Consider the following 21,903-nt stretch of genomic DNA (forward strand, 5'->3'; position numbering starts at 1 on the left):
ATCGGCTCCTCCTAGTTTTGATCTACCGAAAACGGTGCTCTACTATAGGATTAGATTGAACAGACGAGATCAAACCCCTAGATCCACAGACGGGCCAGTAGGCCAAAAGTGCCTTCGACCTTTTTGAAGGAAATATGCCCTAGAGGCAATAATAAAGTTATTATTTATTTCCTTATTTCATGATAAATGTTTATTATTTATGCTAGAATTGTATTAACCGGAAACATAATACATGTGTGAATACATAGACAAACAGAGTGTCACTAGTATGCCTCTACTTGATTAGCTCGTTGAATCAAAGATGGTTAAGTTTCCTAGCCATAGACATGAGTTGTCATTTGATTAACGGGTTCACATCATTAGAGAATGATGTGATTGACTTGACCCATTCCGTTAGCATAGCACTTGATCGTTTAGTTTGTTGCTCTTGCTTTCTTCATGACTTATACATGTTCCTATGACTATGAGATTATGCAACTCCCGTTTACCGGAGGAACACTTTGTGTGCTACCAAACATCACAACGTAACTGGGTGATTATAAAGGTGCTCTACAGGTTCCTCCGAAGGTACTTGTTGGGTTGGCGTATTTCGAGATTAGGATTTGTCACTCCGATTGTCGGAGAGGTATCTCTGGGCCCACTCGGTAATGCACATCACTATAAGCCTTGCAAGCATTGCAACTAATGAGTTAGTTGCGGGATGATGTGTTACGGAACGAGTAAAGAGACTTGCCGGTAACGAGATTGAACTAGGTATTGAGATACCGACGATCGAATCTCAGGCAAGTAACATACCGATGACAAAGGGAACAACGTATGTAGTTATGCGGTCTGACCGATAAAGATCTTCGTAGAATATGTGGGAGCCCATATGAGCATCCAGGTTCCGCTATTGGTTATTGACCGGAGACGTGTCTCGGTCATGTCTACATAGTTCTCGAACCCGTAGGGTCCGCACGCTTAAAGTTCGATGACGGTTATATTATGAGTTTATGTGTTTTGATGTACCGAAGGATATCGGAGTCCCGGATGAGATTGGGGACATGACGAGGAGTCTCGAAATGGTCAAGACGTAAAGATCGATATATTGTACGACTGTATTCGGACATCGGAAAGGTTCCGAGTGATTCGGGTATTTTCGGGAGTACCAGGAAGTTACGGGAATTCGTATTGGGCCTTAATGGGCCATACGGGAAAGGAGAGAAAGGCCTCAAAGGGTGGCCGCACCCCTCCCCATGGGCTGGTCCGAATTGGACTAGGGAGGGGGGCGACCCCTTCCTTCCTTCTCATTTTCCCTTCTCTTTCCTTCCCTCCTACTCCTACTACTTGGAAGCACTGTTCAATATATCTTCCGATATTTCGATAAATCGGCCGATTTATCGCTTATCATGGTCTGACCGATAAGATAAATCGGCCGATAAATCAACCGATATGCCGATTAATTGGCCGATTTACCCCTTATCGTAGGTCGACCGATAAGTTCCCGATAAGCGGTATCCCCAACATTGCTTGGAAGGGCTCCTAGTTCTACTAGGAAAGGGGGAATCCTACTCCCGGTGGGAGTAGGACTCCCCTAGGGCGCGCCATAGAGAGGGTCGGCCCTCCCCCTCCTCCACTCCTTTATATACAGGGGCAGGGGGCACCCCAAAGACACAACAATTGATCTCTTGATCTCTTAGCCATGTGCGGTGCCCCCTCCACCATAATCCACCTCGATCATATCGTAGCGGTGCTTAGGCGAAGCCCTGCGTCGGTAGAACATCATCATCATCATCACCACGCCGTCGTGCTAACGAAACTCTCCCTCAACACTCGGCTGGATCGGAGTTCAAGGGACATCATCGGGCTGAACGTGTGCAGAACTCAGAGGTGCCGTACGTTCGGTACTTGGATCGGTCGGATCATGAAGACATACGACTACATCAACCGCGTTGTCATAACGCTTCCGCTTTCGGTCTACGAGGGTACGTGGACACACTCTCCCCTCTCGTTGCTATGCATCACCATGATCTTGCATGTGCGTAGGAAATTTTTGAAATTACTGCGTTCCCCAACAGTGGCATCCGAGCCAGGTTTTATGCGTTGATGTAATATGCACGAGTAGAACACAAGTGAGTTGTGGGCGATATAAGTCATACTGCTTACCAGCATGTCACACTTTGCTTCGGCGGTATTGTTGGATGAAGCCGCCCGGACCGACATTACGCGTACGCTTACGTGAGACTGGTTTTACCGCCGTGCTATGCACACAGGTGACTAGCGGGTGTCATTTTCTCCAACTTTAGTTGAACCGAGTGTGGCTACGCCCGGTCCTTGAGAAGGTTAAAACAGCACTAACTTGACAAACTATCGTTGTGGTTTTGATGCGTAGGTAAGAACGATTCTTGCTCAGCCCGTAGCAGCCACGTAAAACTTGCAACAACAAAGTAGAGGACGTCTAACTTGTTTTTGTAGGGCATGTTGTGATGTGATATGGTCAAGACGTGATGAGATATAAGTTGTTGTATAAGATGATCATGTTTTGTTGAAGTTATCGGCAACTGGCATAAGCCTTATGGTTGTTTCTTTATTGCATAAGATGCAAGCACCAAATAATTGCTTTACTTTATCGCTATGTGATAGCAATAGTTGCAAGAGCAATAGTTGGCGAGACGACCATGTGACGACACATTGATATAGATCAAGATGATGGAGATCATGGTGTCATGCCGGTGGCGATGGAAATCATGATGATGCTTTGGAGATGGAGATCAAAGGCACAAGATGATGATGGCCATATCATGTCACATATTTTGATTGCATGTGATGTTTATCTTTTATACATCTTATTTTTCTTAGTTCAACGGTAGCTTTATAAGATGATCTCTCACTAAATTTCAAGATAAAAGTGTTCTCCCTGAGTATGCACCGTTACCAAAGTTCGTCGTGCCCAGACACCACAAGATGATCGGGTGTGATAAGCTCTACGTCCATCTACAACGGGTGCAAGCCAGTTTTGCACACGCAGAATACTCAGGTTAAACTTGATGATCCTAGCATATGCAGATATGGCCTCGGAACACTGAGACCGAAAGGTCGAGCGTGAATCATATAGTAGATATGATCAACATAATGATGTTCACCATTGAAAGCTACTCCATTTCACGTGATGATCGGTTATGGTTTAGTTGATTTGGATCACGTGATCAATTAGATGATTAGAGGGATGTCTATCTAAGTGGGATTCTTAAGTAATATGATTAATTGAACTTTAATTTATCATGAACTTAGTCCTGGTAGTATTAGCATATCTATGTTGTAGATCAATAGCTCGCGAGGTTGCTCCTCGTTTAATTTTTATATGTCCCTAGAGAAAACTAAGTTGAAAAATGTTAGTAGCAATGATGCGGATTGGATCCGTGGTCTGAGGATTATCCTCATTGCTGCACAGAAGAATTATGTCCTTGATGCACCGCTAGGTGACAGACCTATTGCAGGAGCAGATGCAGACGTTCCGAACGTTTGGCTAGCTCAATATGATGACTACTTGATAATTTAGTGCACCATGCTTAACGGCTTAGAATCGGGACTTCAAAGACGTTTTGAACGTCATGGAACATATGAGATGTTCTAGGAGTTGAAGTTAATATTTCAAGCAAATACCCGAGTTGAGAGATATGAAGTCTCCAAAAGGTTCTATAGCTAAAAGATGGAGGAGAATAGCTCAAGCAGTGAGCATGTGCTCAGATTGTCTGGGTACTACAATCGCTTGAATCAAGTGGGAATTAATCTTTTAGATAAAGTAGTGATTGACAGAATTCTCTAGTCACCATCACCAAGTTAGTAGAACTTCATGATGAACTATAATATGCAAGGAATAACGGAAACGATTCCCAAGCTCTTCGTGATGCTGAAATCGACGAAGGTAGAAATCAAGAAAAGCATCAAGTGTTGATGGTAAACAAAACCACTAGTTTCAAGTAAAGGGACAAAGGGAAGAAAGGGGAACTTCAAGAAGAACGGCAAGCAAGTTGCTGCTCAAGTGAAGAAGCCCAAGTCTAAACTGAAGCCTGAGACTAAGTGCTTCTACTGCAAAGGGACTGGTCACTGGAAGCAGAACTGCCCCAAGTATTTGGCGGATAAGAAGAATGGCAAAGTGAACAAAGGTATATTTGATATACATGTTATTGATGTGTACTTTACTAGTGTTTATAGCAACCCCTCAGTATTTGATACTAGTTCAGTTGCTAAGAGTAGTAACTCGAAACGGGAGTTGCAGAATGAACAGAGACTAGTTAAGGGTGAAGTGACGATGTGTATTGGAAGTGGTTCCAAGATTGATATGATCATCATCGCACACTCCCTATACTTTCGGGATTAGTTTTGAACCTAAAATAAATGTTATTTAGTGTGTGCGTTGAGCATGAATATGATTGGATCATGTTTATTGCAATACGGTTATTCATGTAAACTAGAGAATAATTGTTGTTCTGTTTACATGAATAAAATCTTCTATGGTCATACACCCAATGAAAATGGTTTGTTGGATCTCGATCGTAGTGATACACATATTCATAATATTGAAGTCAAAAAATGCAAAGTTAATAATGATAGTGCAACTTATTTGTGGCACTGCCGTTTAGGTCATATTGGTGTAAAGCGCATGAAGAAACTCCATGCTGATGGGATTTTGGAATCACTTGATACTTGCGAACCATGCGTCATGGGCAAGATGACTAAAACCCCGTTCTCCGGAACAATGGAGCGAGCAATTGACTTATTGGAAATAATACATACTGATGTATGTGGTCCGATGAGTGTTGAGGCTCGCGGCGGATATCATTATTTTCTGACCTTCACAGATGATTTGAGCAGATATGGGTATATCTACTTGATGAAGCACAAGTCTGAAACATTTGAAAAGTTCAAAGAATTTCAGAGTGAAGTGGAGAATCATCGTAACAAAAATAAAAGTTTCTACGATATGATCGCATAAGTAAAATATTTGAGTTACGAGTTTGGCCTTCAGTTAAAACAATGTGAAATAGTTTCAGTACTCACGCCATCTGGAACACCACAGTGTAATGGTGTGTCTGAACGTCGTAACCGTACTTTATTAGATATGGTGCGATCTATGACGTCTCTTACTGATTTACCGCTATCGTTTTGGGGTTATGCATTAGAGACAGCTACATTCACGTTAAATAGGGCACCATCTAAATCCGTTGAGACGACACCGTATGGACTATGGTTTGGCAAGAAACCTAAGCTGTCGTTTCTTAAAGTTTGAGGTTGCAATGCTTATGTGAAAAAGTTTCAACCTGATAAGCAAAACCCAAATCGGAGAAGTGCGTCTTCATAGGATACCCAAAAGAAAAAGTTGGGTACACCTTCTATCACAGATCCGAAGGCAAGATATTCATTGTTGAGAATGGATCCTTTCTAGAGAAGGAGTTTCTCTCGAAAGAAGTGAGTGGGAGGAAAGTAGAACTTGATGAGGTAACTGTACCTGCTCCCTTGTTGGAAAGTAGTTCATCACAGAAATCTGTTCCTGTGACTACTACACCAATTAGTGAGGAAGCTAATGATGATCATCATATAACTTCAGATCAAGTTACTACCGAACCTCGTAGGTAAACCAGAGTGAGATCCGCACCAGAGTGGTACGGAAATCCTGTTCTGGAGGTCATGTTAATTGACCATGACGAACCTACGAACTATGAGGAAGCGATGATGAGCCCAGATTCCACAAAATGGCTTGAGGCCATGAAATCTGAGATGAGATCCATGTATGAGAACAAAGTATGGACTTTGATTGACTTGAACAATGATTGGCGAGCCATTGAGATTAAATGGATCTTCAAGAGGAAGACAGACGCTAATAGTAGTGTTACTATCTACAAAGCTAGAATTGTCGCAAAAATGTTTTCGACAAGTTCAAGGTGTTGACTACGATGAGAGTTTCTCACTCGTATCTATGCTTAAGTCTGTCTGAATCATGTTAGAAATTGCCGCATTTCATGAAATCTGGCAAATGGATAAACAAAACTGCATTCCTTAATGGATATATTTAAGAAGAGTTGTATATGATGCAACCAGAAGGTTTTGTCAATCCTAAAGGTGCTAACAAAATATGCAAGCTCCAGCGATCCATCTATGGACTGGTGCAAGCATCTCGGAGTTGGAATATACGCTTTGATAAGTTGATCAAAGCATATAGTTTTATACAGACTTGCGGTGAAGCCTGTATTTACAAGAAAGTGAGTGGGAGCACTACATCATTTCTGATAAGTATATGTGAATGGCATATTGTTGATCGGAAATAATGTAGAATTATTCTGCAAAGCATAAAGGAGTGTTTGAAAGGAGTTTTTTAAAGAAAAACCTCGATGAAGCTACTTACATATTAAGCGTCAAGATCTATAGAGATAGATCAAGACGCTTGATAAGTTTTTTCAATGAGTACATACCTTGACAAGATTTTGAAGTAGTTCAAAATGGAACAGTCAAAGAAAGAGTTCTTGCCTGTGTTACAAGGTGTGAAATTGAGTAAGACTCAAAGCCCGACCACGACAGAAGATAGAAAGAGAATGAAAGTCATCCCCTATGCCTCAGTCATAGGTTCTATAAAGTATGCCGTGCTGTGTACCAGATCTATTGTATACCCTACACTGTTTTTTGGCAAGGGAGTACAATAGTGATCTAGGAGTAGATCACTGTACATCGGTCAAAATTATCCTTAGTGGAATAAGGATATGTTTCTCGATTATCGAGGTGACAAAAGGTTCGTCGTAAAGAGTTACGTCGATTCAAGCTTTAACACCGATCTGGATGACTCTAAGTCTCGATCTAGATACATATTCAAAGTGGGAGCAATTATCTAGAGTAGCTCCATGCAGAGCATTGTTGACATAGAAATTTGCAAAATACATATGGATCTGAATGTGGCAGACCCGTTGACTAAACTTCTCTGACAAGCAAAACATGATCACACCTTAGTACTCTTTGGGTGTTAATCACATGGCGGTGTGAACTAGATTACCGACTCTAGTAAACCCTTTGAGTGTTAATCACATGGTAATGTGAACTATTAGTGTTAAATCACATGGCGATGTGATCTAGATTATTTACTCTAGTGCAAGTAGGAGACTGAAGAAATATGCCCTATAGGCAATAATAAAGTTATTATTTATTTCCTTATTTCATGATAAATGTTTATTATTTATGCTAGAATTGTATTAACCGGAAACATAATACATGTGTGAATACATAGACAAACAGAGTGTCACTCGTATGCCTCTACTTGACTAGCTCGTTGAATCAAAGATGGTTAAGTTTCCTAGCCATAGACATGAGTTGTCATTTGATTAACGGGGTCACATCATTAGAGAATGATGTGATTGACTTGACCCATTCCGTTAGCATAGCACTTGATCGTTTAGTTTGTTGATGTTGCTTTCTTCATGACTTATACATGTTCCTATGACTATGAGATTATGCAACTCCCATTTACCGGAGGAACACTTTGTGTGCTACCAAACGTCACAACGTAACTGGGTGATTATAAAGGTGCTCTACAGGTGTCTCCGAAGGTACTTGTTGGGTTGGCGTATTTCGAGATTAGGATTTGTCACTCCGATTGTTGGAGAGGTATCTCTGGGCCCACTCGGTAATGCACATCACTATAAGCCTTGCAAGCATTGCAACTAATGAGTTAGTTGCGGGATGATGTGTTACGGAACGAGTAAAGAGACTTGCTGGTAAGGAGATTGAACTAGGTATTGAGATACCGACGATCGAATCTCGGGCAAGTAACATACCGATGACAAAGGGAACAACATATGTAGTTATGCAGTCTGACCGATAAAGATCTTCGTAGAATATGTGGGATCCAATATGAGCATCCAGGTTCCGCTATTGGTTATTGACCGGAGACGTGTCTCGGTCATGTCTACATAGTTCTCGAACCCGTAGGGTCCGCACGCTTAAAGTTCGATGACGGTTATATTATGAGTTTAGGTGTTTTGATGTACCGAAGGAGTTCGGAGTCCCGGATGAGATCGGGGACATGACGAGGAGTCTCAAAATGGTCGAGACGTAAAGATCGATATATTGGACGACTATATTCAGACATTGGAAAGGTTCCGAGTGATTCAGGTATTTTTGGGAGTGCCGGGAAGTTACGGGAATTCATAGTGGGCCTTAATGGGCCATACAGGAAAGGAGAGAAAGGCCTCAAAGGGTGGCCGCACCCATCCCCATGGGCTGGTCCGAATTGGACTAGGGAGGGGGCGCCCCCTTCCTTCCTTCTCCTTTTCCCTTCCCTTTCCTTCCCTCCTACTCCTACTACTTGGAAGGGCTCCTAGTTCTACTAGGAAAGGGGGAATCCTACTCCCGGTGGGAGTAGGACTCCCCTAGGGCGCGCCATAGAGAGGGACGGCCCTCCCCCTCCTCCACTCCTTTATATACGGGGCAGGGGGCACCCCAAAGACACAACAATTGATCTCTTAGCCATGTGCGGTGCCCCCCTCCACCATAATCCACCTCGATCATATCGTAGCGGTGCTTAGGCGAAGCCCTGCGTCGGTAGAACATCATCATCGTCACCACGCCGTCGTGCTGACGAAACTCTTCCTCAACACTCGGCTGGATCGGAGTTCGAGGGACATCATCGGGCTGAACGTGTGCAGAACTCGAAGGTGCCGTACGTTCGGTACTTGGATCAGTCGGATCATGAAGATGTACGACTACATCAACCGCGTTGTCATAACGCTTTCGCTTTCGGTCTACGAGGGTACGTGGACACACTCTCCTCTCTCGTTGCTATGCATCACCATGATCTTGCATGTGCGTAGGAAATTTTTGAAGTTACTACGTTCCCCAACACTTTTTGGTCCAGCGGACCAGGCCGCAGCCGCATTGCTGCGGGGGCTGTTGGCCGAGCAGCTCGACGGCCGAGCAGTGCTTGACCAGCAGGCCGTGGGCCGCGCGCGGGAGCGAGCTGCGGACTCTTTGGCCGGCTGGCATTTTTTATTTTCTGGCCAGTTTTTGGGCAAACTTAAATACAGTTTTTTTCTCTATTAAAAAATTATTCAAAGAATTTTTTTGTTTAGAAAATAGAAAAGTAAAGAATTGCTTCTGAACAGTGCTATTTTCATGAATTTTATTCATATTTTCCACTATGAAAGATTAAATTGTTGCTTCTCTAATTCAATTTTGAACCAACCGGTTAAAATTGCTTAGAGAGTGAAAGAGTACATAATTGTTTCCGAATAGAATATTGTAAAGTTTCCGCTGCAAAGTAAAAGTTTTATCCTCCAATTAAATTGGAACCAACGGGAAAATTTAATTGGAAGAACTGTTCTTAGCAATGTTTTTCTCCTGTGGGTGAAATCAGATTCAGATAGCTTCTGCTATGACAAAAGAAATATATTTATTTTAAAATTCAAATATGACATTGTTATTTTCTGACCAACGTTGATGATAACAGTGCTATAATTCTATCAGTCTTATGTTCAAAGCTTAAATCTCTGATGAATTTTGTATCAAAGTGATCAATTTCAGAGAACAGATAAAGATCAAGAAATGCTCTTGAGCTAGAGAAATGTATATTTCTTGTTCCCGCTGCAATAAAGTTGATGATCATGATTATTTCTTAGCAAAGTTGTTTAATAAAAATACTATTATCACATTTTTTATGAGTTATACGCATTGTTTCCATTTCCGCCCAACGGTGATATGGAATTAATGTAGAAAGATGATGTTTTATTCTAACTTTGCCACAACAGTGATTTAGAGTATAAAAAGAAAGTTTTAAAAGATTTAGTGTGCATATTTTTAACCAGACCAATGTAGGGCTATTTTTATGCTCATTATGGTTAATTATTGGCTAGGTTTTCTCAGACTAAAAGTTTTCCATGCTTTCATTCATGAAAGCGAATGGCTGGGTACTTGTGACCCGAAAGATGACCAAGAAAGGTCATAACGTGAGGGAGTATGTTCTCTTTAAAGAACGGCTTCAAAAGAAAAGAGGTAGATCATTGAGAGTCTTGGTTGACGAATGTCTTTCATGTACTCTCTACGAAGAAGATTTTTCAGTCAACATGATTTGAAATGAAACAAGCAACATGCGTGTTTAATTTTACCAACGTTGGATCAAGCATGTGTGTCAAAGAGCATTCAGATTTATTTCTGAATTTCATGATTGAATATGCAGTCAAAAGAGCCAATTCTGACATTTATGTTCCTTACAGAGAATTACCCGCATAGCGGGAAAATATGATTATGATAAAAACAAATGGCGGGAAAAATCTGGGAAAATACTTGTGTAACAGGGTACAAAAATCCCGTATGGCGGGAGAAATTCTGGCAAAGGACTTATCCTGTATGATAGGAGAAAGATATGATGACTCATGTGCTTTTAATGTGTCTCATTCTCGGAGAAAAGTATGTAGTAGCTATTATGCTTTCCTAGTATCGACCGTACACCTTATGTGTAACGGTCATTAAGCACTTAATAAATCCAAAGAGAATAAAAATTACTGACGAACCTAAAGAAAAGAATGATATGCAAGTGTGACTTGCAAAAGTACTAATGATAAAGAACTCTGTTGAGTTTCTAAAATGGAATGAGGAAAAAGTACTCACATACCAGTTAATAGATAACTTCATTTCGTATGAAGTAATCAGATAAATGAAGTACATAATCGAAATTTCTTCAATTCACAAGAGTTATAAATGGTTTTTCAAAATTGTGGCAGAAAAGTTCTTGCCACATTTCGAGGGGGAGAAAGAAATATGAGATAAATTAAGAATGATGATACTCCCCTATACTTTAGATAATGTGATGCACATTATGCATCTAAAGTGATCCATTAATGAAGAATGTGATCATCTGGGGGACTACGACGGTCATAATAATACCCCTAAAGAAAATAAATAGTTGTATTCCTGGATCTTTTACAGTTTCAAAAGCAGACTAAGGAATACTAAGACGGTGCTTAAAGTGTCATAAAGAAGAAAGTTTTAACAGAATAAACCCAAATAATTAAGTTCAAAGATACGCCATTTTTAGTGAAGATGGAGTAATCTGGGGGAGCATGTTGTATGACCTATACAACACCTGTTGTTAGATCTATAAAGGAGGAATGGGTAAACATGGATCTTGTGATAAAGGTCCCTGTAAAAGCTATTGTCTCTTGGAAATGAAAGACTATACAATTAATTTGCCTCTTGGCAATGACAGAGCAACAACAGCTCCATATGAAAGAAGTGTCAGTATCTGAGACACAGATGGTCTCAAGGAATGAGAAAATCAGATACTTCTGATTACTATAAAGTCTATGTTAGTGAAATTCAAATGGAGGTTGATCCCACCTCATTTAAAGCGCTCAATCGAGCCTTGAGAAGTTTCTGTTTTGTCTAAATGATAAGGGACTATATGACATGAAATAAAATTGGTGAATCCCGATGATGTTTGGGACTCATAAGTAATTACCAATGGAGCCAAAACAACAGGCGGTAAAGGGTCTACAAGGTCAATGTGACTCCAAAGAAAATATGTAAAGGTGTAAAGCGTGACTTAAATTGAAAGATTTTGTCCAAAGAGAATGAATATATTACAATGAGTGTTAGTGGCACATCATGATCGACATCATGATCTGAGTTACATCAAATGAAAGTAAAGAACACAAGGTATACTGCTTCAAGAAGTCTTTTATGGACTAGAGCAAGTCTCTAGACAATGACATTTAAAGTTAGAATAATCAGATGTTATTTTGGGTTAAAGAAAATACATGCAAAGTTATAGAATAGGAAATTCATTCTAATCCTTTGCATGTGGATGACATCCTACTTGCTAGTGGTCATGTCAATCTACTACAGGAGGAGAAAAGAAGTTCTTGTCCTCAAAGTTCAAAAGAATGTCCCAGGTAGAGTGTCTCTCGTTATAATTATCGAGATTCACCAAGAAAAGAATAAAAAAGGGGGGTATTAGGAATGTCGCATGGACATGCTAAGAAAGGTATCTAAAGTATGCATGCGAGAAAAACCTACGCATGTTCTTATAGTCAAGGGTAATGGAATTGGAAACTATGGTGTTCCAAAAGTTGATGAGAAAAGATTGAAAACGGATATGGCACCATATGCTTCAGCTGTTGGAAGCTCAATATATTACCCTGACACAGTTCACGTATCCGGGTTGTTTTGGCAATGTCTAGTCCATATATAGATCACTGGAATGGAGTCAAAGATATCGACCGCATGCTGAAATAAATAAGTGCTCTAAAAAGATTGTGAGTACAAAGACAAGACTTGTGAAATGTATAGCGAAATCCACAATTATCGCTAACTTTCACACTTGGAGTTTTTGTGTGGAAAAGCTCCAAAGAATGAAACAATTATCATCAATGTGATGCAAAGATATGTTGTAGCTTGATATGAGGCTGAGGGACAGGCAAAATGGTTAAGGAGACCTGTACCCGGAGTTGATAATGGTTGACAAACCATTTCAAATTTTTCGCTCCTATGACAACGAGTCAAGTATTGATGCCAAACACACTGACATAGAGTTATGCGTTGTAAAGGAGAAAGTCCGGAATTATGTAGAAATGCTTGATGCATAAAAGCAACAGACAAGTGTTTGCAGATCTACTTATTAAAGGCTTACCGTCCAGTGTGTTCGAAGAACACACAGTCGACATGGGTTTTATGGTATAGTCTAAGAATTCCGGACAATAAAGAGCCCAAGGTTAAAGAATTTGTTACAAAACAGAAAGGTACGTTGTGGCTGCCTGATTCGATCGGCAATTGAGCTGTGACGATGAAACATGTTCTATGTACCAATATGTGATGAAACAAATAAACTAGAAAGTGTAAGGTTAAAAGTAAAGTTGAGATCAAGGGGAAGAATGTTAGGTTGATCTCTTCCCGATCGAGCCCAACGGCTCGACGGGCCCTTGACCCGCGCCCTGATCGGGGGCGCCCAACCACACCATGGTTGGTAGGTCCCTGTCGCCATGCTATATAAAGGGGTGGGCCGCACGCAACACAAGATTCACCGTGCGTCCAGAACCCCATCTACATCCCTACCAATCTAGGGTTAGCGCGATACGACGGGAAGCTCAACCACCACCACACACACACACACACCACCGTCACCGTCCTGCCATAGCAACGGCGGGAGTTCATCAACCCAAGGTGAAGGTAATTGTTGGAATTTCGTCCACAGGATCGATCACATCAAATCAGGACGAACACGCACACGAAAACTTTGGCCAAGGGCACGTGTCGTGCCCCTTCTTTTTATTCTTTTTTCTGTTTTCTCTACACACGTTACAAAGTTATGCCCTGGCTGCATATATATATGCACAGCCAGCCACCGACCCAACCTAAACCCAATCCTACTCGTACAGAAACTACTACCTAAACACGCCGGACACAAACAAATCCTAACCGGACTCTACTTTACTAGTTAACTCCTATCACAACACGGACTAGTACTTCTGCTACTTGCGTGCAAACAGCCACATGTACTAATCACCGGCTACCTTGTTCACCATTAGTCTAAATCTAGTATAAACTCCTACTACATGACTCAACCAATACTATGACTAGGACAAGATTACCTAACAGTAATACCCCATCTGATCCCGCAACTACCGTGGATATACAACACATGTGATCCTGATGGATTTAACACTACATAGTCAGGGTACTGTCAGTGCGAGTCGCGCATGGATCGGTCTGCAGATCGCATCTGGAAATTATTAACCTGGACTGTGTCCGGGCCGGACTGTGCACAGACAAGGCAACGAACAGATAATAGTTTCCCCGATAATCACAGATAAGCTACGGCTAGTTTTCCAGATTATTTAAGTTTCGAGATATTAATCACAACACACCCATTGTTTCTCGCCCAACGATCGCTGTGCGACTCCAGAAGGTATTATTGCTCTTCTGACGATGATCATGGTCAGGCTTGGTGTGGCTTCTTCTTCTTCTTGCTGATGTCCTCGGCTATGGACTCGGCGTCCTCGCAGCTCCCGTAGAGGCCCCTCCTCACCATCCCCGCGCAGTAGAGGCCGTTCTCCCCCTTCCAGTGCTCCGGGAAGCTCCGCCGCGCCATCCCGTCCTCGCCGATCAGCCCATCGTCACTCTGAGAGAACAAAAGGAAACACAGAGATGATCAGGCCGTACGGATCATGAGCGAGTTTGCGTCCCGAATCCCTACGCTGTGCATATATAGTAATAGTAGATCGACATGTCTATTTTCAGGCGTGCACTTTCAGGATGCGTAGCACCGACGGTACATGAACGCACGCGGGCATGTTCCGGAAAGACGAGACCAGGAACCGAGCTGAGTTTTGCTTCTTGGGAAAGTCTCGTCTCTCGTCTCCAAAGCGACATGCATATGCATGCACGAACGTCTTCTCTTAATTTTTTATCAACAAAATGTACAAATTATGAGTCACAACACTGATGAGTCATGAATCATGATGTACCGATCCCTATGCGACCAAGTTGGTACACAGGACGAGTGTGCATTGGTGTTCTATACACACGTGGGCATGTGGCAGCATGAGCTGGATGCATGGACGGATGCGTCTGCAATGGACGTAATAATCTTACCTTGAGCCACTTCTTGGTTGTGCTCCGGTAGCCGGTGGCGAAGACGATGGCATCGAACGGGTGCCGCTTGCCGTCGGCGAACTCCACGACGTTCCCGTGCACAGCCTTCATCGCCGGCAGGACCTGCACACGTTCACATGCCCTTGAATTAAGCATGCAATTTATAATCCTTTACCCGTTCAGCTTGAAGTTAAGAGGGTGGACTTTCTAAATCCGCCGCAGGTGTGCCTCTATTTAGAGTTCTAGACCATCCATTTTTTGCATCAAGGTTTATAAATAAAACGATATATAAACTTGAAACAACAAAAAACCTAGAATTCCTGGCAAAAAGAAAAATCCGCAAAAACAAAAGAACTTCCGTGTATAGAAAAGATTTCAGTTTCTTCAGTGGAGCTACAGATATAGAATAAGATTTTATGTTCAATAAGCTATATCATTTTAAGCATTGAAATTGCACCAAAAATCAAAAATATTTGTCTACACATTGCGGTTATAATGTCTTGGTGACCAGAAATTTTTTAAGTTTATAAATTGTTTTGGTTGAGAAAAAAAGAGGGAATCCTATATCCTATGTTTTCAATTCCTAAATATCTACAACTCACTATCTATTTTTCTAGCCATGCAACCATACCACATAAACAAGTTACGCATGCAAGTCATAAATTAGAATTTTTTTCATTACTCTATGCATGAAACGTTGCCACGTCATAATTAATGCATCTTAATTATTCACAGGTTATTTTTGCACCAGATTTTGTATTGACATTCATGGTATTATGAGCAAAAATTAAAGAAAAAAAATCGAAGCTATATTCGAAAACACTGTTTGCATGAATAGTAAGGTCTTGATTATATTTTCTTCGCTACAAATACCATAGGTGTAATTACTTACGAAATTTCACACGTGCATACATACAGTGGTGACCAAGTTTGATACCCCAAATTTTAGAAATTTTAGTTTTTTCTCTAGTATTTTTAAAATTTTACTATTCATGTGTGTGTGCATCTAACTATGTTCACGTGTGTATTTTCCCTCTTGTAGCCACCTATATTATGCAATCTATTTGTGCATGACTTTGAGTTCATTGCTTCTTGGTTGTATATATCACAATAAGTGTTTCTTTTCTAGGGAAAGGCAGGCGCTCAGCCCTAATTTTGAAGAAAATAAAATCCAACATCCATTAACTTTCACTGACCCGGATCTCGCCGGTCTTGATCTTGGCGTAGGTGCCGACGTCGACGACAGGGTAGGCTGGGGTGTGGATCTTCATGGAGAAGGGCCCAATGGCGGGCCGGCGGAGGCCGTAGCGGGAGGTGTCCCCGAACACGACGCTGCACATGAAGAGCACGATCCGGTCGATCAGCCACAGCGGCAGGTACCTGTATAGCGTCATCGCCACGTTCCAGATCTCCTTGGTCACAAGGTGAAGCTGCATGCAGCCACAGCAACGACAAATAATTAACTCACACGACCGCTGCAGCGCATTGCAGCCAATTATTTAGCTGTCGACAATGGTCTTTACTGGTTGCATCACATCACATGGTCCATCACTGAAAATACAGAAGGAGACATAAACTATCGGGTTAAACTACTAACCAAGTTGTTGATCAGGCACGTGAATGGGTGGTTTGCTATTTGCATCTTGTCTTTACTATTTGACCTATATAAGCGACAGAGACAGGGGTCATTCATCTGCTAAAGCGGGCTGCTGACCACAAGCGAGACAGCAGGATCCTATGTTGCTGTTCATCAATTTGCCACCGATTGCGGTTGCTCATTACGCAGTGCCGAGAATTAGTGGCTACCTACCCCGCGTGCGTGTGTGAGAATGAGATCTGTCGTTAATTATCCTGCAGATCGACGGGCTCCGTTGCGGCATTGAATAATCATGATGTGCTGCTCCTGCAGCGATTTGTTGGCATCGATCCGGTCGAGATCAGGCTATATGTGGGAACAGTACAGGTGCATGGATCCAAATCCAAGGATCAAACGTCAAAAACTCCATAGGGTAGTACAATAAATTAGCTAGCTATGGGCTCTACGTGCATGCAGTGTCGATCGAGTGGGTACGGTGGCAGGCAGCTGGCAGCAGTCCTAGTGTCGCCTTCTTTCTTAGAAAAACCTGAAGGTTCTTGGACGGCAGAGGGCAAACTGACCAAGCTGTTGCAATGCTCTAACTGAATACTACTACTCCGATTTGAGAACGGCCGAATGGTTCGTTCCCGCAGATAGCAGGTGTGGCGTGGTTGCTGCAGTGGTAGCCATGCCGATCCAGAAGTTCATAACGGGCACAGCTCCCGATCTGCTAGGCCGTGACGTAAAAATAGAGCAGAAAAAAGAGCATGCATGCATTCACAAACAGGATCGATCATTCGGAGCCGTCCAGCAGCTCAACTCCTACATGCAAAAGCGAACCACGCATGCAGCCATGCCCCATGCACACATGGAGCGCCAACTTGCCGTGTAGAGCTCGCCACCCTATGACTCGTGCGCCCGGCACGCTTGCGTGAGCCGCCACCAGGCGTGCCTACTCGTGCGCGCTGGCATAACGACACACGTGAAACAATGGGGCATGGTTTGGTGTATAATAGAACTGGCTAGTAGTGTAGTTGATTTACCTAGCGACTAAATCAGTTTTCTAACCTGCTAAAAAGTTGTTATTTTTTTTGGCAAGTTTTGCCATCGCCAAATATTGTTAGTAGCAAAATTTTGGTAGCAACCAAACAAACCTTGAGTAAGAAACATTAAACATACCAAGTTAAAAAGAACTGAACTTACGTTAAGTAAGAAACACTAAAAACAACTGGCCTTACCGTGGACCCTTAATTAAGAAACATTAAACATGCTACTTCTAGTGTCAAAAACGTTTTTATATTATTATGAGACGGAGCGAGTACTTGCAAGTAACTGACCTCGCTGCGGACGATGATGGAGGTGGCGGCGCCGGCCTCGGCGAGGTCGTAGGCGATCTCCATGCCGGAGTTGCCGGACCCGACGACGAGCACCGCCTTCCCCTCCATCCCCTTGCCCGTCCGGTACTCGCAGGCGTGCATCACCTTCCCGGGGAAGCCGTCCAGCCCCGGCACCTCCGGCAGCACCTTCTCGTCGTTCTCCCCGGCGGCGGCCACCAGGTGCCTCGCGGCGTAGCGCTCCACCAGCCCCGTGGCGTGGTCGACAGCCTCGACGAGCCACGCGCCCCGCGCCTCGTCGAAGCGGGCCTCGCGGACCTCGCGGCGGAGCCGCACGCGGACGCCGAAGCGGGCGGCGTAGTCGTCGAGGTAGCGCACGAAGTCGTCGCGCGGGAGGTAGGTCGGCGCCGCGGGGCCGTGCGGCGCGTGCGGCAGCGCCGAGTGCTGCTTGGCGAGGTGGAGGCGGATGCGGTCGTAGGTGCGGTGCCGCCACAGCGACCCCACGCAGTCGTCGCGCTCCAGGACGAGGTTCCGCACCCCGCGCAGGGACAGGCACGCGGCGGCCGCCAGCCCCGACGGGCCCGCCCCGACGATGATCACCTCCTCCTCGTGCTCCTGCTCCTCCTCCCGTGGTTTCTCCCCCTCCGCCGCGTGCGCCATTGGCGATCCTCGGGGTTCACGCCGGGGTGACAGAGAAGGTGGGACGTAGGGCGGCGAGGAGTAGAAGCTAAGCGATGGGTTTTTTGGGGGCTTTATAGGAGGCGGGGTGGGTTGGTGGACGCGTGTCACGGCAGCTGCAAGCAATGGTGGAGTGCCGTGGAAGGGTCCTCGCGGCGGTGCCGGGGCCCGCGTAACGCATTTTTAGAACGCTGGGCATCTGCTAAGCAAATGCTACTACAGGCCGCGGTCACGGGTCCTCTACGTGCATGGGGTCTCGTCTATGTATGGATACAGCTCCTCTACAAAAGGAGAAATGGAATAGGTACAATGGCAGCCGTCAGTTGTCAGTTGGCATGCAGCAGTTCTGCTGTCCTCTTCTTTCGTAGAAAGACCCGAAGATTCGAAGGCCAGTGATCGCTGGATGGAACTATAGCTCAAAGTTAGGGCATCACCAACACTCACCCGCAAAGTTTTGCTTCGGCATTCAACACTGCCTACATACATTTTAATCACTGTTTGAACTAATCAAACGAAATTCACGCAAACACGGCGGATTTCGTATAAACCGGACAATATTCATTATATTTAGGACATTTTTGTAACTACAAACTACTCCGAACTAAAGTAAAACCAGTCTACGGGCGGCGCCAGCGGATATCCATTCCCACGACACGGATATCCTTGACAAGTCTACGGCCAGTCGCGGCAGATCTCCATTGTCTTCCCCATGTCCAGCAGCCCGCTCATCCGAGTGCCGTAAGCCCGAGTGGTATGTACTTCAGCGCAAAGGGAGGCTTGATTCCCCATGTTTGGCAGTGCTGCTCATCGGAGTGGTACCGCCGGGATGTGCTTCAGCCGGAAGGGAAGGGGACGACGGTGGCCTGCGACCGGGCAAGACACCAGCTGTGTACGCCGGCGTCGCCTCGGCGGTGGCCTTCATGGGACCCAAGTGGCGGCGGCCTCTCATGTTCTACTTCTCCTCGATGATAGCAGCGGGCGCGGACGTGCTGGACGCTTCCTCGTCGATCTCCGTGAAGCCAGCTTCTTTTTCCGTCGGTAGGGCGCAATTACGCAAATGTTGACGGGGAATGGCTTAGTCACAGGCACGGGAGGTGCGGTGCGACACGACGTCATCCACGACAGCCATGATGCTTGTGTTGTCGTGATCCACGACGCACCGACTTAGAGCTTCAAAGCCAGCGCCAGTGAAAGGTCGCGTCCATTCTACGTCTGTGTCAATCGGAGCGGCCACTCTCCAGCGGCATGAACGTGGGTAGCTAGCGCGGAGCGGAAGCGCGCACAGGCAAGGGAGCACTACTAAGGAAAATCTTATACACAGAATATTACCAGTAGCGTGGTTTAAAATAAGGCGCTACTTAGCAGTAGCACGTGACATCAAACAACGCTACTGATATCCACGTAGCAGTAGCGCGTCTGGAGGAAAGAGCGCTACTACTACAATTGTCATGACGTTGTCGCCAGACTAGGTATAGTAGTAGTGTCGTTTTCGTAACCCCGCTACTGCTATCGTACTTAGCAGTAGCGCTGTTCGTCAAACATCGCTGATGCTAAGTTTAGTCCCCTCCTTGGAACTATGTTTAGTCCCACCTCGCTTCGTGAACAGGGTGTTTACCACATTAAATATGTTACTTCTCAAACTATCACAACCACTCGGGCTTCATTGAACCATATGTGTACGATTTGTGGCCGCAATATGAGTCTTCACCGGTTCCTAAACCGGTGAGGATTCATACTGACAATTTAAATTCTACACAAAAAGATCATTTACATCATTAGCCTTAGCAGTTGCGCGTGTCCGGGAAAAAGCGTACTGCTATTGGGCTTAGCCGTAGCGCACTTCCTGGGCCAGCGCTACTGCTATGGGTGCCTTATCCTCAAGTTCCTCCCCTGTGCCCGACCTTCTTCTTCCTCCCCTCACTCCCTGCTGCCTCACTCTACCTCCGTCGCCACCGCATTGCCGCCGCCGTCCTCTGATACGTCTCCGTCGTATCTATTTTTCCAAACTCTTTTGCCCTTGTTTTGGACTCTAACTTGCATGATTTGAATGAAACTAACTCGGATTGACGCTGTTTTCAGTAGAATTGCCATGGTGCTAATTTTGTGCAGAATAAAAAGTTCTCGGAATGATCTGAAACTTAACGGAGATAAGTTTTGGAATTAATAAAAAAATATTGGAGAAAGAATCAAGTGAAGGGGGGCCACACCCTGGCCAAAAGGGTGGGGGGCGCCACCCGACCTTGTGGGCCCACTGGACCTCCACCGACCTCAACTCCAACTCCATATATTCTCTTTCGGAGAGAGAAAAATCAGAGAGAAGGATTCATCGCTTTTTACGGTACGGAGCCGCCACCAAGCCATGTTCTTCCTCGGGAGGGCAGATCTGGAGTCTGTTTTGGGCTCCGGAGAGGGGAATCCGTCGCCATCGTCATTATCAACCATCCTCCATCACCAATTTCATGATGCTCACCGCCGTGCGTGAGTAATTCCATCGTAGGCTTGCTGGACCGTGATGGGTTGGATGACATCTACCATGTAATCGAGTTAGTTTTGTTAGGGTTTGATCCCTAGTATCCACTATGTTCTAAGATTGATGTTGCTATGACTTTGCTATGCCTAATGCTTGTCACTAGGGCCCGAGTGCCATAATTTCAGATCTGAACCTATTATGTTTTTATGAATATATTTGTGTTCTTGGTCCGATATTGCAAGATATAGTTACCTACTACGTGTTATGATCCGGTGATATGTCTCCAACGTATCTATAATTTTTGATTGCTCCATGCTATATTATCTACTGTTTTGGACATTATTGGGCTTTATTATCCACTTTTATATTATTTTTGGGACTAACCTATTAACCGGAGGCCCAGCCCAGAATTGCTGTTTTTTTTCCTGTTTTAGGGTTTCGAAGAAAAGGAATATCAAACGGAGTCCAAACGGAATGAAACCTCCGGGAACATGATTTTCACACCGAATACAACTCAGGAGACTTGGACCCTACGTCAAGCCAACTAGCAGGAGGCTGCTACGTCTTGAGCTTGCGTTGGTTTTCCCTAAAGAGGAAGCGATGATGCAACAGAGTAGCGTAAGTATTTCCCTCAGTTTTTGAGAACCAAGGTATCAATCCAGTAGGAGGCCATGCTCAAGTCCCTCGTACCTGCAAAAAACGATAGCTACTCGCAACCAATGCGATTAGGGGTTGTGAATCCCTTCACGATCACTTACGAGAGTGAGATCTGATAGAAATAATATTTTTGGTATAAATATGCAAAGTAAAAAGTAAAAGCAAAGTAAAAAGCAAAGCAAGATTAAAGTGATAGAGATTGATATGATGAGAATAGACCCGGGGGCCATAGGTTTCACTAGTGGCTTCTCTCAAGAGCATAAGTATTCTACGGTGGGTGAACAAATTACTGTTGAGCAATTGACAGAATTGAGCATAGTTATGAGAATATCTAGGCATGATCATGTATATAGGCATCACGTCCGTGACAAGTAGATCGAAACGATTCTGCATCTACTACTATTACTCCACTCATCGACCGCTATCCAGCATGCATCTAGAGTATTAAGTTAAAAACAGAGTAACGCCTTAAGCAAGATGACATGATGTAGAGAGATAAATTCATGCAATATGAAATAAACCCCATCTTGTTATCCTCGGTGGCAACGATGCAATACGTGCCTTGCTTCCCCTTCTGTCAC

At 44.0% G+C, this 21,903-nt stretch overlaps 1 protein-coding gene across 2 annotated transcripts; it reads right to left on the reverse strand.

Moving 5' to 3' along the window:
- Positions 1-13,715: 13,715 nt before the first annotated feature.
- On the reverse strand, positions 13,716-18,257 carry LOC125509381 (putative indole-3-pyruvate monooxygenase YUCCA11). Of its 2 annotated transcripts, XM_048674350.2 has the most exons (4): positions 17,521-18,255; positions 15,804-16,037; positions 14,608-14,730; positions 13,716-14,134 (listed from the first exon to the last, which is right to left on the reverse strand). In XM_048674350.2, exons 1-4 carry the CDS (start codon positions 18,175-18,177, stop codon positions 13,952-13,954), a joined length of 1,197 nt encoding a protein of 398 aa, XP_048530307.1. In that variant the 5' UTR covers positions 18,178-18,255; the 3' UTR covers positions 13,716-13,951. The 2 variants fall into 2 exon arrangements, with proteins under 2 accessions (XP_048530307.1, XP_087382411.1); XM_087526285.1 differs by lacking the exon at positions 15,804-16,037 and having other exon boundaries at positions 17,521-18,257.
- Between the last annotated feature and the right edge of the window lie 3,646 nt (positions 18,258-21,903).

Source organism: Triticum urartu, chromosome 5A (assembly GCF_056163025.1).
Source record: "Triticum urartu cultivar PI428250 chromosome 5A, HENAU_Tu73, whole genome shotgun sequence".
In the NCBI taxonomy this organism is placed as follows: domain Eukaryota; kingdom Viridiplantae; phylum Streptophyta; class Magnoliopsida; order Poales; family Poaceae; genus Triticum; species Triticum urartu.

Bases quoted from the DNA above. Each gene is read 5' to 3' on its own strand.
- LOC125509381 (XM_048674350.2), bottom strand. From the start codon at position 18,177: ATGGCGCACGCGGCGGAGGGGGAGAAACCACGGGAGGAGGAGCAGGAG. The intron at 14,731-15,803 runs GTCAGTGAAAGT...GAACGTGTGCAG, and splicing joins TCAAGACCGGCGAGATCCGG to GTCCTGCCGGCGATGAAGGC. The intron at 14,135-14,607 runs GTAAGATTATTA...TTGTTCTCTCAG, and splicing joins CAACCAAGAAGTGGCTCAAG to AGTGACGATGGGCTGATCGG.